Genomic DNA, 16456 nt, shown 5'->3' on the forward strand with positions numbered 1-16456 from the left:
CGGGCTTTGGGGCGTGCCCCCATCGCCCCGGGGCAGGCGGCTCCCGCGCACCGACGGCCGCCGGAGGCCGTGGGCGGCACGGGCAGGCGCGGCCGCCGTATTCCTGGCCGCGGTACGGCCTTGTCCTTGCCCTGCCTCGCTGGGGCAAGGCCCGGAGTTCGCGTGGCCAGGCCCGGGCCAGCATCCCCGCCTCGGGGGTCCTGAGCGGGACCAGCCCGGCCGCGGACACCGGTCCAAGGACCGGGGTGCGAGCTCTGGGCCGGGCCGGGCACGGCTTTGCCGCGCCGCCCTGCCCACCCTGCCGGGGCGCGTGGGAGAGCGGGTGGGAAGAGTGTCTGCATCCCGCTACGTGGTTTTGGGTGGGGACGCGAGGGGACACGCTCCCCGTGGCCGCACCGAAGCCGGGGAGGTCACTACAGCAGCTCCCACCGGAACGGACATCTGGGCATGGACCCTCGGGATGGGGCGCTGGAGTGGGACTCGTGCAGTGTGGGACTGGCCCTGTCGGGGGAAGGCCTGCGTCCCCACCGTGTCCCGGTTGGAGCAGCTAACCAGGCAAGGGAAACCCTGCCCCATCCTTTGCCTGTTCCCTACCGGATCCTACCCGCGCCCCTGCAAGCTCCTCGTCCCTTTGAATCTGCCGGCAGGATGTCTACATGCTTCTGCCGTGCCTTCATCGCTGGCTGTTAGACCCATATTTGGTAGCAATAATTGTTTACTCCCTTCTTCTCTCTCCCGGAGCCTCGCTGCTCAGAAGGGGAGGGGACATATTTTCGGATTTTTATCTTATCAGAACCTGTGAGTTGCCAGTAAAGGGTTCGAACCCCACATCTCCCCCCACAGAACGTGTGGGTGAAACGCCCCAAGTGCTAAATGAGCCGTTCATGGTGCGTGAGGAGCACCAGCCAAGCATGCAAGTTGCTGAACAGCAGCAGAAGGAATTTGGTGCTTCCCGAAGTGACACGTCCCAGCAGATTCAGGGGAGGGGAGTGAGAAAGCTGAGTAAGGGAGAATGGGGACCTGTGGGGCACCCTTGTTTCCGGAACCGAGCTTTGCTGGCTACTGGTGGAAAAGACCCCAAAAACTCAGCCCCGTTCTCCTCTTGCTTTCCCCTTTCTGCCTGTCCAGCAGTGCAGTGCTGAGCAAGTCGCTTGCCCTGGGAAGCATATGTGCCTGGATCAGGGTACCTAGTGGTTTCCACAGTTCATGAGAGCACCCAGTGCACCCCAGCGCCTGCTTTTGGGGTCCTGTGCCAGAGGCCCAGCTCACTAAGAACTCAGCAGAGGCTGTGGCTGGAGTCCCCCTTGTCCCCATGCCTGCCTTGGCAGTGGGCAGTCTAGAGGTGCCACAATTTTTGCTCCATCCCTTTGGAGGGCAGGGGATGTCCAACAGGAGCAGACAGGCCTGAGGGTGCATGTGAAACACGGGCAGTTAAAGGCCAGAGCTGGTTCAGCTCATTGCAAGTGAGCAGGCAGGAGGTGGTGGCTGTGATCCCCCAGCCCAGCTGCCCGTCGGCTGCCCATTTCCCACGCAGAGCAGGGCTGCTTCCCTGTGAGGGTGAGAGGATGGTCCTGTCCCAGCCATGGGTGACAGCTGACTGGTCACAGGGGTGCCGTGTCTGGCCTTGCCAGCGCTCGTGCTCCCCAGGAGCAAGCTTGGCCTCAGCAGAAGAGAAGAAACTGCTTTCCCATCTGACATGTACGTGCAGCTGGGAAAGAGGAACTGGGCAGAGCATGTGGCACCATCGCCAGCTGGGGCTGCTGGCTCAGCCTTCCCTTTCCCGTGTCTGCCCCCAGTGCCTTCTGTGGCTGTGTGTACTGGTCCCATACCGGGGAACCCAGCTAGAGCCTGGTCCAGCTTCTTACCAGCTTAGTTTGCCCCAGTTGATTGTGTGGATGCCAACATACCAGCCAAGCCACTACTGACAGGCATTGCATTTTGGTGGCTTGCTACCTGCCTGGCTGTGCCAGTGGCCACAGTGATGGGGCCCCATGTCTGTGGAAAACCCCGGCACTGTGGTGGTTTGCAGCTAATAAAGCTTTCTGCAGTCCACAGGTGGTCAGGAGTGGGGTCTTTCCCAGGTGAAATTGGGTATTGCTGTAAAGAAAAAAAAAACAACCCTCAAACCTCATCCGGAATATCCCTTAGAAAGGGCATATTAAAAATGTGCAAATTGTTGCATTTGAAGATTTTTCAGCTTGTTCTAGAAACTCCCCATGAGCGTTCCAGCAGGCTGCAGCTGAATTTGGGTTGATTTTTTTTTTTTGGTCATTTTAAGACACAAACCCTCCTCTGTAGCCGTTACTGCAGCACTGAACTCGGCCGACACAAATATAGCAGTTACGTCACGTGACGGAAAACTCACTGTCAGTGGTCCCAGCAGAGACGCAGTGGCTCCTCAGGCCGGCACAGTGCTGCCTGCACTGACCCTGCCTGTGCTGACCCTGTCCTTGCACCTCCACCACTGCTTTGGTTTTGCTCACCTATTGTGGGGTTAGAGGGAGGAAGCCGCAACAACTCCTCAGGGAAGTGGTGGGACCCCACCAAGGCCTCCTTCCCACCCCCTCACTGTTTTGGGATCAGCTGAGGAACGTGCCTGTGGTTCAAAGGGTTGCACTCAGCTTGGTGTAAAATGCAGAAGTGTGTTAATCCAGCTGCTCCAGTGCCCTTTGCATAGTGACAAATGATTGCAAACGGATGTGCTTGCTCTGGAGGTGAGACAGCACAGAAATCTGGTGTGTGTCATCAAGACTTGGTTTGTTTGGGTTTTTTTGGTTTTTTACTTTCCAAGGGGACAGCTTGAATTTCGCTGTCCTTTTCCTTTATTTTTCTGGTTTGTGCTGCCAGGCTCCCACGCTGTCTTATCCGTTATGTCTAGTCCAGCTTTTCCTTCCCCACACAGTTCCCAGCAGGGAGAGGTCTGCAGGGGTTGAGCCCTGAATTGGTGCCCTCGGAGCAGGCAGAGGATTTGCAAACCTCATGTGATTAATTGCCACATTTGCTGACAAATCACTCCAGGGTTTCAGGAGGTGTCCTTAATGCAGCAGGGAGCATTTCGGCTTTAGACGCTGCTGTCAGCAAAGTTCAGCTGCTGGAGCCTGAACTTTTTCCACAGAATATGGGAATTAAAGTGAACCATCTACCCTTTCTCTGAGGTCTTCCTTGATGTTGTCAGCATCTTCCCTGCCTAGCTCTGTCGTTTTTGTAAGAGTTTGGGAGTGGTAAGGCTTGAGCAGTCACCTTCCCCATCTTCCTGTGAGGTCTTGGAAAGCACAATGGCCCTTGTGAAGGGTGTGCTAAGGGGTACCAGTGGTGCAGTGCTGGATTTTGGGTGACTTTGGGAAGGCAAGAAGAGGATGCAGAAATGGCAGCCTGGCTCCTCTCAGTTCCTCTCTACTGTCCGGCATCCTCCCCTCCCCTTCCTCTATGGTCTGACCTTGTCGTGGCAGTGGCATGTTCTCCTTTTCCTGCAGAGAGATGGAAAGCAGCTTTATGCTCAACTTGAGAATATTTTTAGATATAGAGAAGTTGGCCTGGTGACCGCAGCAGCCCGCCCTGCATATAAAATACTTGGAAAACCCTTTCCATGACAGGGTGTTCCTCGTTTGTTCAGCTCACAGTTTTGCTGGTGCTTCTGGAGAGATGTCAATGGCATGGGCGGGTGCCTTACCACCTCGTTCCCTGTGCCGATGGGCTCCCTCGCTCCGGACCCGAAATGCATTTCATTCCTCAGCAGCGGAGACAGTGGGGGCCACGGGCCTCCGCAGAAACATTGCAGAACGGCTCAGGAATGCAGAGCTGGAGCGGCTCCATGTGCTGGCGGAGGCGGCACGCTCCTCGGTCCCTGCCTCCCACCCCGCACCACCAGCATGGCTCCATGGCTCTGCAGGAGCAGAGCCCCTTCCCTCTGACTCATCCTGGCCAAAACTGGATGCAGATCCTGCCCTAGTCAGCTCAGGTTGGTGTTTGGGAACAGCCTCCGCTGATGTGCCCCATTCTGAGGGACGAGTTGGCAGCACTGGGCAGGGATGCACAGACTCACTGTGGGCTGCTGCAGTGCAAGGAAGGCTGCCAGCACATTTTGCCCAAGAACCTTCTCAGGCCAAGCTGAGGATGCACGATAAGCTTTCCCTGACAGCCTTAATAGGAAGCCTGGTAGGAGCAAATCAATCTAAAAGAGAACACGCAGATGTGGTACATCCCACACTGTATCCTCCCACCACTGGGGTTTAAGGACAAGGCAGCTTGGGTCGGCAGAACAGGGGGACTCCTCCCAGTGAGCAGTCTCTGAGAGAGAGGAAAAGGCATGTCACTGCTGGAGAGCATCGGGTTGGGGCCAGATGGGGATTGGGAATGCTGAGAAGGGCAGGGAGCACTGGGGCGGGGGCAGAGGACCTGGTGCAAGGAGCCTGAGGCATGTGGCAACCTGGGAAAGCACTGAAAGCTGCTGCACAGTGGGTAAACCCAAAGAAAGGGCTCTTACAAACTGTATCAGGCAAACAGGGGGCTTATTTACAACCTTGTTTTACTTTGGTTATTTCTTTCAGATTTTACCCTGCTATAAGAATGTTGCAGTTCTGATTTGGTGTCATTAAATCTGGTGTTTTGGAGCCCTGTTGAGGGACACTCACTCTGAGGCTGCTCTGTGCAATCCTTCAAGCCTCAACTCTACAACTCCCTGAAAGGAGATTGTAGTGAGGTGTGTGTGGGCTGGTCTCTTCTGCAGTGCCACAGTGAGAGGACCAGAGGAAATGGCCTTAAATTGAGACAGGGGAGATTCAGATTAGATACTAGAAAAAATTTTGTCACTGTTAGGGTGGTGAGGCATTGAAATAGGTTACCCAGGGAGATGGTGGAGTCACCATTCCTGGGGGGTGTTTAAGAGGCATCTGGATCTGGCGCTGACTGATGTGGTTTAGGGATTACAGTGCCAGCGGTGGTGGACGGTTGGACTTGATGATCTTAAGGGTTTTTTCCAACCTTGATAATTCTTTCATTCTGTTCTGTTCTATGAAGCTGATGCTTCAGGCTGGACTGAGCTTGGTTGCTGTTTTAGATGGCGTGGTGTGGCTCTGGCATGCCCTTGCCATGAATGGTCCCTTGTCCTATGCATTATCCTGTGCACAGGCTCCCCAGCCCTGGGTTTGTGCCAGTAGCTGCTGCCCCAGACCTGATCTCTGAGCACTCCCTGGGTGTGAGTGGTGCTTTCCACAGGTAATTGATTTAACATGTGAGGTCTGTGCCTGGTGCCCTTATCTTGCCTCCCGAGCAGCTTCAGGCTTTTCCGTCCGTCTGTGCTCAGGGTGCCAGCTCAGCATGCTCTGCTGGTGGCATGGAGGGCCCTGATAGCTGGGGCAGGGACCTGCCAGCTCTGGGTCAAAGCTTGGTTTTCCTCTTGTGGCTTCTGTGTCATCACAGGTTTAATTATAATCCTTCCATCGTGCTCTCCCACAGTTCTTATCTTGTGTTCTCTCGCATGCTCGCTTCTCCTCTCTGGCAGCATCTCCGGGGTACCAGCTGCTGTCACTCCAGCAAGTGAATAAAATTGGCTTTGAGACCTTGGCATGAGGAGGCAAGGGGCCCAGTGCTGGCTGGACATCCCAGCATCTGGAAAGTGGGATCCTCTCACAGGCTCACCAGCACAGGGTGCAGCCCTTGCTTGCCAGTAGAATCTGGGTCCCAGTTTTCAGGGAGCAGGGGTGCTGCTGGAGGAGGAGGAGGAGGAAGGACCCTGTACACCAGAGGGGTCAGCAGCCACAGCTCACCCGTCTGTGTCCTGGCAGGTGACGCAGGAGTGGGGACAGCCCAGCCGCCACCATGGTTGCCCTCTCGCTGAAGATCAGCTTGGCAATGTGGTGAAGACGATGCAGTTCGAGCCCTCCACCATGGTGTACACGCCTGCCGCATGATCCGTGAGCGGGTGCCCGAGGCCCAGATGGGACAGCGTAAGTCCGTGGTGGGACTGGCTGCTGTGCCTTTGGCATTTCATTGGTCTCCCTTTTCTCTTCTGTCTGTGCCTCTCTGGCTCTTTCCCAGAGAAGTGGTGGGGTGGGGGGAGCAAAGTCCAAGTCCTCCTGCTGGTTGAGGTGAGGTCTGAGCTTCTTAGGCTCCCTCCTTGACACCCCAGAAGAAATCTGGGGCTTTGGAAGATAGGAAACCAACCACATTTAGAAGTGAAATATTCGTGAAGCAATTTGAGCCTGTTGCCCTTTTTGTCTCTGCTCCTCTGTCCTACTTGCATTCATCACCACTAGCCAGGACTAGGTGGGTTTAAACAGTTGCAAGGGTCATTACAAACATTAATAAGCATTTAAGTTAATTTTTCTTTCTTGGGGGATGTATAGTCTCCATGGGGTCTGTCCACCACTAGCAGCTCTCTGCGAGACCTGGTGCTGGTGCTCCAGTACCTTTCTAAGCCTTCTCAGCTCTAGCACTTTCCTGCTGCTGCCGGGCTCCCAATTAAGCCTATGCCTCATGATGTGACTCATGCCCACACGGATGTGACCTGTCCCCATCATGGTGGGGGGGTTGGAGCTCTGGGACGCCGTCTCAGAGGCTCTCCTGGGTCCCTGCAACCCCTGAAAGCAGCTGTGCCACGGGGGAGAGACAGCAGAGAGGAGGTCAGGAGTCGTGGGAAGAGGAGGGGAAGTGCTGTGACATCTGGGAGCTGCAAATTCCTTGAGGATGAAAGGAAATGCCTTCTCGCGCCCATGCCCTGATCAGCAGTCCAGCAAACCATGGCTTTCAGTTACAGAGAGGGACTGGATGTCTGTGGATGCAGGGCTATACTGGTGTTGGAAGGAGCATTGCATTTCCTGCTCCTGGGTGTGAGCCAGCCTGTTTATAAAAACCAGCCACGCAAAAGCCTTAAAGGGAACTTCTTATTCCCAAGTTCCTTTTCAGTTTCTTACAGCTTTTCTTCTCCTATCTTCCTTGCAGCTTTTGTTTCTCTTTGTTCTCCTTAAACACTGGCACTCTGGCTCCCTTTTTGAGCTGCCCTGGTTTTTTGTCACCTTTGGGCTGGAGGAGCTTCAGTGTAAGTTTCCAGCTCTGCTGTTGCTCTGTCTCAGGAAGTGCCTCTCCCCGCCCAGCCTATGGATCTGGGACAAGCTGCTCAGTTTTCAGTGCTTTAGAGTTATCCTCTTGGAATTTGCTTTGAAAACAGTTTGGGTTTTTGTTGGTTTTTTTTTACTTTAAAAATAAAATGGCAAGCCTCCGTGGTTTTTCAGCTCCCTGTTTAGTAGGATCCTTAACGCCAGTGTTAGCCAGCAGGCGCAGGGCAGCTCAGGAATTTGTCCCTCCCAAAGACAGCTGCCAACAAATGACGAGTTATAAACATAGCCAACCAAGACAGCCTGCGGCACAGAGTTGTTGCAGAGGTGGAGAAGGACCTTTCCAGGGCACAACCAGGCGTGGCCCTGGCCTCTAGCAGCATAAAAATGCGGTTTGAGCTGAGGTGCCACTGCCCAGGCTCCAGCAGCAACACTTTAACCAGCTCCAGGGGAGCAAGATTTGGTGAACAGCAATTATTCACCACCTCTGACACCTCATCCTCCTTCAGCCTCCTCCTCCACAGAGGAGTCCCAGCAATTCTCGTCCCACACACCAAAGTTCTGTCATTTAAATTGCCTCTGTCTGCATCCTTTCAAACTCTTCTGTGTCCTGGGGAGATACAGACCTCACCACCACGAAGTACTCAAGGTGTCAATTGCCTAGATTGTATTTACCAGTTCTCAGCACCCTTCCTGGTGATCCAAGACTTTATTACCTTGCTTTCACCACTACTACACATTGCACTGAAGATTTTGGAGAGCTGTCAACCACAACTGCAAGCTCTCCCTTCTGTGGTGTCTGTCAGTTCCAAGTTGGGCATTGTGTAGGCATGCTTCAGATGATTTTTTCCATAGATAACTGTGGTAAAACATGCACCTCGGAGCTTGCTTGCCAGCTTTGTTGCCCACTCGTTGGGTTTAGGCTCCAGCTTTCACAGTGCTGCTGTGCTTCACGCACCGGGCTGCACTGATGCACATCCCTGGGCACAGACTGGCATCTTGGTGGCCCTGTCCTTCTCAGGACTCCCCTGGCAGAGACTTTACCTGTTTTTCAGCCAATGATTTTGGGCTGTTCCTCTCGGATGAAGACCCAAAGAAAGGAATCTGGCTGGAGGCTGGGAAGGCCCTGGACTACTACATGCTTCGCAATGGGGTACGTGTCCATCCCACATCCTTCCAGCTGGTACCTGCCTTGGCTGCACAGTTGGATGTGCCCACAGTGTGGAGATGGTGTGGGTGCCTGCCCTGCTGCCTTGTATCATGTTCTGCAGCACACTATGTCCCCCCACAATTACACTGGGCATTTGGGAGCTGTTGGCATGACGGTGGTGTGGGTTCCGTGCACTGGTTCCACCACTAGGAGCTGTGCTCTGCTGTACCTGCAGGATACCATGGAATACAAGAAGAAGCAGCGGCCCCTGAAGATCCGCATGCTGGACGGGACAGTGAAAACGGTGATGGTGGATGACTCCAAAACTGTCACGACATGCTCATGACAATCTGTGCCCGAATTGGTGAGAGGAGAGGGCAGCAACAGGGGGAAGAAGGGAGGTGGGGAGAGATGGCAGCATCTGACAGGCTACTGGGGAGTGGCAGCAGCTCTGCAGCAGATGACCCGGCAGCATGGTGTCCAAGGGGTGCTTGGGGAGGGCACACTGGGGAGGCACACTGTTCAGCACCTCTGCGTTGCTCCATGCTTTGTATTTGGCAGCAAAATCATGCTGAGTTTGGTTCTCTGCTCTCCTGCAGGCATCACAAACTATGATGAGTACTCACTTGTTAGGGAGATTATGAAGAGAAGAAGGAGGAGGTTACTGGCACCCTCAAGAAGGACAAGACCCTGCTGCGAGATGAGAAGAAGATGGAAAGCTCAAGCAGAAGTTGCACACAGATGACGAGTGTAGGTGCCTGGATGTGCTGGGGATGGGTCAGGCTGTGCTGAGGGCATTGAGGAGGGGAGCAGGGAACCCCCTGCAAGGGGAAGAGCCAGTCGGGGGAGGGAGAGGACTATAATGAGGAAATGTGTGCACACACCTCCTGGTGTCTCCTGCCTGGGGGCCCAGGAGAGAGGGGTGAGAGCCAGGATGCACGAGGCGGGCATCCATTCCTCGCTCCTCATGAGCAACCCCAGGGCTGGGACCAGCCCTGCCTCAGTGCCTGTCCCTGTGCTCACGCCTTGGCATTGCCTGCAGTGAATTGGCTGGACCACGGCCGGACCCTGCGCGAGCAAGGCATTGACGACAACGAAACGCTGCTGCTGCGGCGCAAGTTCTTCTCTGACCAGAACGTGGACTCGCGAGATCCTGTGCAGCTCAACCTGCTCTACGTGCAGGTACAGCTTCTCAGGGCACCTGGCTCCACTGCCAAGTGCCAGCCCCTGGAGGAGCCACCATGGGGGGTACTTCAGGATACCCTTTCTCGTGGGTAGGAGCCAACGCTGGCAATCCTAGCCCTGCCCTATGTGTACTCCAGAGCTCCCCAGGGAATCCCATGTGAGCTGTCAGGTAGGAATCATCCTGAAGTCCTGCTGCTGTTTCTCTCCCAGTCTTGATGCTGTTCCCTGTAGGGACAACCTGGTCCCAGATCCTCCTGTTTTTCAGGGCAATTTCTTTAACTCTGGAAAACATGTTGTGCTTGGGGTAGAGGGGAGCAATGGCAGGGCTGCGTGACTGCCCAGCTCACAGCAGTGTCTTCTATTCCCACACAGGCTCGTGACGACATCCTGAACGGTTCCCACCCTGTCTCCTTTGACAAAGCCTGTGAATTTGCTGGCCACCAGTGCCAGATCCAGTTTGGGCCACACAACGAGCAGAAGCACAAGCCAGGCTTTCTGGAGTGAGTGTCCTGAGGAGCCCCTGGGCTTTGTCTTGAAGGGTCTGGAGCAGCTTGGCAGCACCCAGCACCACACCGCCCTGTGGGGCTCCAGGGGTTTGGTTGCCTGTGGTGCAGCCCCTCTCCTCCTTACAGCACAGTGCCCAAGTGTGGATCCACACCAGCCACAGGTGTGCCAGCCCCTATCCTGCCATGCTGCTCCCTCTGGCACCCCTACAGGGACATGCAGCCAGCTCCAATGGGGTCCCCAGCCCGCCATATAGCCCGCTTAGGACTGCATCCTAAGCACCTCCCCCCACTCTCAGCTAGGGCAGCTCCAAGGACAGCTTTTGTAGCTGCAACAATCTCTCCCACATCCTTCTACTCCCAAAAACTCCCAGCTCGTGCCCTGGCAGGGGTTTGTCTGAGGCTTTGGGTTGGGCCTCCTCATAGTCAAAGACAGGTGCTGGCTTTGGGCTCTGCTTCTAACAACTGGCTTGCCTGTCTCTTGGCAGGCTCAAGGATTTCCTGCCTAAGGAGTACATCAAGCAGAAAGGGGAGCGCAAGATCTTCATGGTATGTGCAGCAGGGAGGTTGAAAGCTGGGCTTTTTGTTCCTCCTCACTAAAGGCTGAGGCTGCTACTGTCGCGGAAGGCAGCACATAGCAGTCTGGTGGGAGGGAAACAGGAGCAGGAGTTGTAGGTGGGCAGACAAGGCAACTCTTGAGATATACCAGAGATCAGAGGGATGCTGTAGCAGGGGATGCTGGTGGGGTAGGGAGAGCCTGAAAAGGCTGTGGAATGGTGGCACTAACAGGACTATGAATCCTGGTGCAATGTTCTGTCTTTGCTGTCACAGGCCCACAAGAACTGCGGGAACATGAGCGAGATTGAGGCCAAAGTTCGCTATGTGAAACTTGCCCGTTCCCTCAGACCTACGGGTCTCCTTCTTCTTGGTCAAGGTAGAGCAGCAGCCCCCCGGTCCCACTCTCACTCACCAACCAAAATTCCTCCTCTTCAGCATCCCTCCCTGTTGTGCCTCCAGCTACTACCCCTCAACTCATGTTGCTCCAGTTTTCCTTACGTCTCCACTGCCCACCTCTCCTTCATGCCTTTCCCTGTGCAATGCCTTCCTACTCCTGGGTTCACGCTTTTTCTCCTTTTCAAGCTCCATGTGGTGGTTGTCACCACTGGAAAGCATGGCCTTGGGGGTGTTTGGTAGCCATAACCTCAAGGTCTCTGCCTGGATGGATCCATCCTGGGGTAGCCCACAGCCCTTGTGTTGTGGCCCACAGGAGAAGAAAAGAAACAAGCTGGTACCACGGCTGCTGGGACACCAAGGAGTGTGTGATGCGCGTGGATGAGAAAACCAAGGAAGTGATTCAGGAGTGGAGCCTGACCAACATCAAGCGTTGGGCAGCCTCACCCAAGACTTCACCCTGGTAGGTCCAGCACTTGGTCCTCCACACTCCCTCCCTGTTGGTGCCCCCGTGAAGGGCTGTTCTCACTTAGCCTCCCTCTTGGGTATTGCCCCACGGTGGCACAGCCCTGCCATCCTCTGGGGCCTCTCCCAGCTCTTGTTTCGGAGGCTGGCGCTCGGTGCTTAGCGCATACCAGAGGGGCTCAGGGTGGCCGCCAGTGCCCTGCTCCGGTGCTACCCTGTGCCCTGCTGTTGTAGGATTTTGGAGATACCAGGATGGTTACTACTCGGTGCAGACGGAGGGGGAACAGATCGCCCAGCTGATTGCTGGCTACATAGATATCATCCTGAAAAAGGTGAGGCTGTGCTGAGGAGAGCACTGATAACCATATCCTCCCTGGAGAGGGTGCAGGTGCCCCTTCCAACTGCTTCCAGACAGCCATTGGCACACGGTACTGCTGGAAGAGCTGGAGACAAGGCAGGGGAGCCCTGCAGCTCTGATACAGTGTCTGGGCTGCAGGAGGAGGGGAAGGTTCAGAAGTATGTCTGTCTGACACTTCTCTTTCCCTCCTCAGAAAAAGAGCAAAGACCACTTTGGACTGGAGGGGGATGAGGAGTCCACCATGCTGGAAGATTCTGTGTCTCCAAAGAAGTAAGTCTTCCAAGAGCAAGACAGTTACTAAGCAAAGTTGAATGGAGAGGGCTCCAGCCAAACTTGCAGGACAGGATATCTGGAGAAAGAGCTGCCAGTCCTTTGGTGCCAACTCTCCCGGAGAGCCTGGTTCTGTGCCCTGGATATTGCTTCACCTGGTATTTCTTCCCCTTTCAGTCAACAGTCTGCAGCAGCAGTTTAACCGTGTAGGCAAGGCGGAGCTGGCTCTGTGGCCCTGCCACCATCATGCGGACGGGGCTGCGGGCCAGAAACCTTCCAGTGGGCACGATGCCGCAGCCTCAACTGCAAATCACCAGTGGCCAGATGCACCGAGACATGCCGCCTCCCCTGGTAAGCTCTCCCAGTGCTCACCACAGGACACAACTCTGAGAGGTGCCTGTTGGTCTTAGTATACCCTCATTGCCTTCCTGGGAAGGGCAGGGGCTCTGTGCCGCTGGTATCATGGGCCTGCTGAGCTGGCATAATCCTGCACCCCCTCTGCTTGCACACTTGACCACACCCCAGCATTTTCCCTTGGCAGGCAGCTGCAGCCTCTCCTTCAGGTTGTGCCTGGACAACCCCACTAGTGCTTTGGTTTGCAGCAGAGCCCAGTTTAACTGTGAGACTTGCTTATACCTATGATGGGATGTGCATTTCCCAATGGGAGTTGCAGAGCGAGTCCCCCTTCTTGTTAAGTGTACCCCACTTTGTGGAGACCTGCCTAGAGCACTGTCATCAACAGCACGTTGCAGGGGAGCAATTATTTAAGCCTAGATTTCCAGCCTTCAGCATACCTCGGTCTGTCTCTTGTGTTTGCAGACCTCAGCCCAGCAAGCTCTGACTGGCACCATCAACTCAAGCATGCAGGCTGTGCATGCAGCCCAGCCACGCTGGACGACTTCGAGACCTTGCCACCCCTCGGGCAGGATGCTGTGAGTGCCAGTGGACATGGTGTGCTGGGGTGGACCTTGCTGGAGGTTGTTAGGTGGGCTGGGTGAGGCTGGTCACATTCCCAGGAGAAGTGCCAGCAGCTCCTGGAAAGATCTGCTGCCTGAAAAATGGAGTCACCAGGTATGGGTGCTGAAGGAGAAAATGAGGCTGCACACACAGAGTCCGATTTCAGGTCTTGTCCCCTGACACTTTTCGGCGTTCCCCTTTTATTCATATCTCTCATAAACAGCACCTGAAGTTTTTCCTTTAGTTAACTGGAATTCCCGGGATCGTCCCAAACCAGTGCCTTGATGCCACACATTCACATTTGCATCAAGTGGTAACTGTGTTCAGCCATGAGAGAAAATCACACGCTTATGCAGGCTGGTTAAAGTGGTTTTCCACTTTGAGACATAACTTTCTCTCTCTCAAAGCACTTAGCCAAGGTCAATCCTCCCTTTTGATTCCAATTAACTAAATGCAGGTGCAGAGTGACTGAGCTTGTTCCCACAGTATCCCACCCTGCGGGCAGATATGGAGGGGTCATTTGACTGTGTTGCTTGTTCAGAATGGACTGGAGAGTTTTTTGGGTGGTCACAGGTCTTCCTTGTCTTTTCCTTGTATCCTCTTCCCTGTGTTCCTCTGTGTGAGCATGTGTGCTGCTACCCACCACCTCTGCCACCATCTCCTGATCTTGTTCTCCCCATTTCAGGCATCCAAGGCTTGGCGTAAAAACAAAATGGATGAGTCTAAGCATGAGATCCACTCCCAAGTGGATGCTATCACTGCTGGCACAGCCTCAGTGGTCAACCTCACTGCAGGTATGTGGAGGGTTGGAGAAGAGGGATGCCCCAGTTCTGGAGAAGGCTCTCTGTTGTCTGGTTGAAGGACAGGGCTCCTGCCCTATGTCATAAACTGGAGGTGCCAGCCTGCCCCAGCTAGAAATAAATCAGCCCCAAAGGCTGCTGATATCCCTGTAGAGCTGGCCATCCTCCACAGCTCACCTGGCTTTTAGACCCCTGCCTGTGCTCTGCCCAATCCTTCCTCCCAGCTGTTAGCTGACCAGCCATGATCTGGACCAGAAGCATGTTGTCCGGTCTGTGCCATAGCTTGAGGCACAGCCATGGCACAGTGCAGCTCCCTTTCTCCAGGCTCTCCTGCCAAATCTCAGCTGATACGACAACCTTTCAGGCTCAGGAGCCAGAGGGTGTCTCCCCCTGCTCCTGGCACATCAGTGACAGGTGTGTGGATGCTCTTGGACCATCACTTGAAGTGCATCCCATCTTATCTTCTCTCCTTCCTGGGCAGGGGATCCAGCAGACACGGACTATACCGCCGTGGGCTGCGCCGTCACCACCATCTCTTCCAACCTGACGGAGATGTCCAAGGGTGTGAAGCTGCTGGCTGCACTGATGGAAGACGAGGGAGGGAATGGGCGGCAGCTTCTGCAGGCAGCCAAAAACCTGGCCAGTGCCGTCTCAGACCTGCTGAAAACAGCACAGCCTGCCAGTGCTGAGGTGGGGGGCAGGAGTGGCTGTGGGTCCAAGGGGAAGGGGGAAGCTGAGAGGAACTATTGAATGGGGTTTTAGGGTTTGCTCACGGGCCCGGTGTTAATTATGCTTTGTTCCTTGCAGCCTCGCCAGAATCTCCTGCAGGCTGCCGGCCTCGTGGGCCAGACCAGCGGGGAGCTGCTGCAGCAGATTGGGGAGAGCGACACCGACCCCCGGTTCCAGGTGAGTGCACCCAGCAGCAACCAGAGACACCCACTCCCTAAATCCATCAGCCTTTGCACAGGACCTGGCAGGAGGCTCTGGGTCGAAGTCTGTCTGGTACCAGCGGTGACTTTGTCGGGAGGGGACAGGCTACTGCCCTTCTCTGTCCCTAGTGCCACTGTGATATAACACCTCTTATCTTGTGGAATCCCGTGTAGATCCCAGAAAGCCGGTGTACTTGGATCCTGCCTGCCTCTGAACCAAAGACGGTAAAACAGGGCTGTAGGCATGGCTTGGTGGTCCCTGCCATCTCCGACATGAGGGGTGCTCCTCTGGGAACTGTCATCTGAACTCTTTGGAGAAGGGCTCTTGAAAAATTCTGCTTTCCTGGTGATTGGCTCTCAGAAGTCCATACATTCGGGTCGCTGCTCGGGCAAGTGCTGCTCTGGGAGTCCTCCCTTGCAGCTTCTGCCTGCTGTTCCCTGCCTGTGGGAGCTGCCTGCCTGCTACTCCCATCGGAGGCCCAGGATGGCTGGAGCCTTATGGGGAGGTTTTAGATGAGCTGACTTCCAGCTGGCTGGCTTTCCCACGACTGCTCCTTCCAGCACAAGGGAGGTTAGCACACTGTGCTGGCAGGATCCAGCCATAGTATAGTTCAAAACAGACTCCGGAAAGAAGGGGTTTCTGTTCATGGCAGCCACACAGCGTCGACATGAGCAGAAAGGCCTTGACAAATATCCAAAGGGAGCAGAAAAGCTAGCACCAGGGCAGGAAGCCATGCTTGACCAGGCAGCAGTGCCAGGACAAAGCATCCCCAAGGGGCAGATTTAGGACCTGGAAGACAATTTGCAGTTGTACAGCAGTAAGTTCTGCCTCACAGCTGTCAGACCCGAGTGTATCTACTTCTCTCCTTGGGCTCGAATGCAGTGGTCTGGGGACTCTGAAAATGGGTGCATGCACTCTCCGATCTTTCCTCCTGTCGCAAAAGGTGGCGGATTGTAGTGGAAGTAGTCTTGGCTTGCGGGAGGCGAGGGTATGCTGTAACAATTCTGGTTTGGTGGCTGGAGGTTTCCCTGTCAGGGAGTGTGGGGCCACTCGCTGTGAGCGCTCGCGCAGCAGGAGGTTGTCAGCAGGTAGAGAACCCTGCCCAGCCCTACCAAGGTCTTTGCTCCAAGCATTTGATGTTTAGCACTAATGCTGCCAGTTTTCACTGGCAATGTGCTGCAGGGGCTAATCCTGAGGGCTGCAGCATCCTGTCATGTCTGATGCTCTGCAGGAAAGCAGTTTACTGTATTGGTCACTGCTTCTTGTGTGCTAGCAGAGTGGGCTCATGGCTTTCCTGCCACCCTGGTGAGAGGAGGCTGGTTGTGTTGTCATATACCTCTCCTTTAGCCCCAGGAATAACAGCAGAGATGAGCCAACAAGCTAGAATAGAAAATACCTGGCATGCCTGCAGTACAGGTGATCAGAGCATCTCCTGCTCACCTCTTGCTGGTGGGATGAGCCAGTGGGATGAGCCTGTAGACTGGCAGCTGCCCCCAGTGTGTCTGTGCCATGAATGGCTTGCACCTGCCATTTGACTGTAAGGGTTTGTCATTTTTTTGCTGTGTTCAAATGTTTGCAAATCCCATGCAAATCCAGGCAGTGCCAGCAGTACAATCAAGGATGGATGGCTGCCTGGGGAGTGGGTGTTGGGATGATGTTGAGCATTGCCCGAGCTGCTGTGGGTGGTGTTTGTGGCAGTGCAGGCTGGCTCTCAGAGCCAGGCTATACACCCTCACTGCCAGCTGTAGGACACAGAAGAGATGAGGTCAAGGTGTTGCCAGGTATTCGGTGCTGCTGGTGCTGGGACAGAGTGGATGAAAGGCCCCTGAGAGCTC

The 16456-nt window shown here is 55.0% G+C and overlaps 1 protein-coding gene across 1 annotated transcript in view; it reads left to right on the top strand.

Annotated features, from left to right (window-relative positions):
* The first annotated feature begins 5578 nt into the window (after positions 1–5578).
* TLN1 (talin 1) overlaps positions 5579–16456 on the top strand; it is a 29229-nt gene continuing 18351 nt past the window's right edge. The window contains 26 exon segments of the mRNA XM_032674959.1: positions 5579–5842; positions 5845–5892; positions 5895–5945; positions 8108–8205; positions 8438–8531; positions 8534–8566; positions 8802–8840; positions 8843–8914; positions 8917–8952; positions 9245–9384; positions 9760–9887; positions 10379–10439; positions 10722–10804; positions 10806–10824; positions 11158–11195; positions 11197–11303; positions 11538–11638; positions 11858–11934; positions 12119–12157; positions 12159–12285; positions 12754–12817; positions 12820–12866; positions 13577–13685; positions 14173–14381; positions 14499–14597; positions 14795–14845. Of these exon segments, the coding sequence (XP_032530850.1) occupies positions 5818–5842; positions 5845–5892; positions 5895–5945; positions 8108–8205; positions 8438–8531; positions 8534–8566; positions 8802–8840; positions 8843–8914; positions 8917–8952; positions 9245–9384; positions 9760–9887; positions 10379–10439; positions 10722–10804; positions 10806–10824; positions 11158–11195; positions 11197–11303; positions 11538–11638; positions 11858–11934; positions 12119–12157; positions 12159–12285; positions 12754–12817; positions 12820–12866; positions 13577–13685; positions 14173–14381; positions 14499–14597; positions 14795–14845 (1995 nt within the window). The 5' untranslated portion in view covers positions 5579–5817.

This window comes from Chiroxiphia lanceolata, chromosome Z (genome assembly GCF_009829145.1).
Source record: "Chiroxiphia lanceolata isolate bChiLan1 chromosome Z, bChiLan1.pri, whole genome shotgun sequence".
In the NCBI taxonomy this organism is placed as follows: Eukaryota; Metazoa; Chordata; class Aves; order Passeriformes; family Pipridae; genus Chiroxiphia; species Chiroxiphia lanceolata.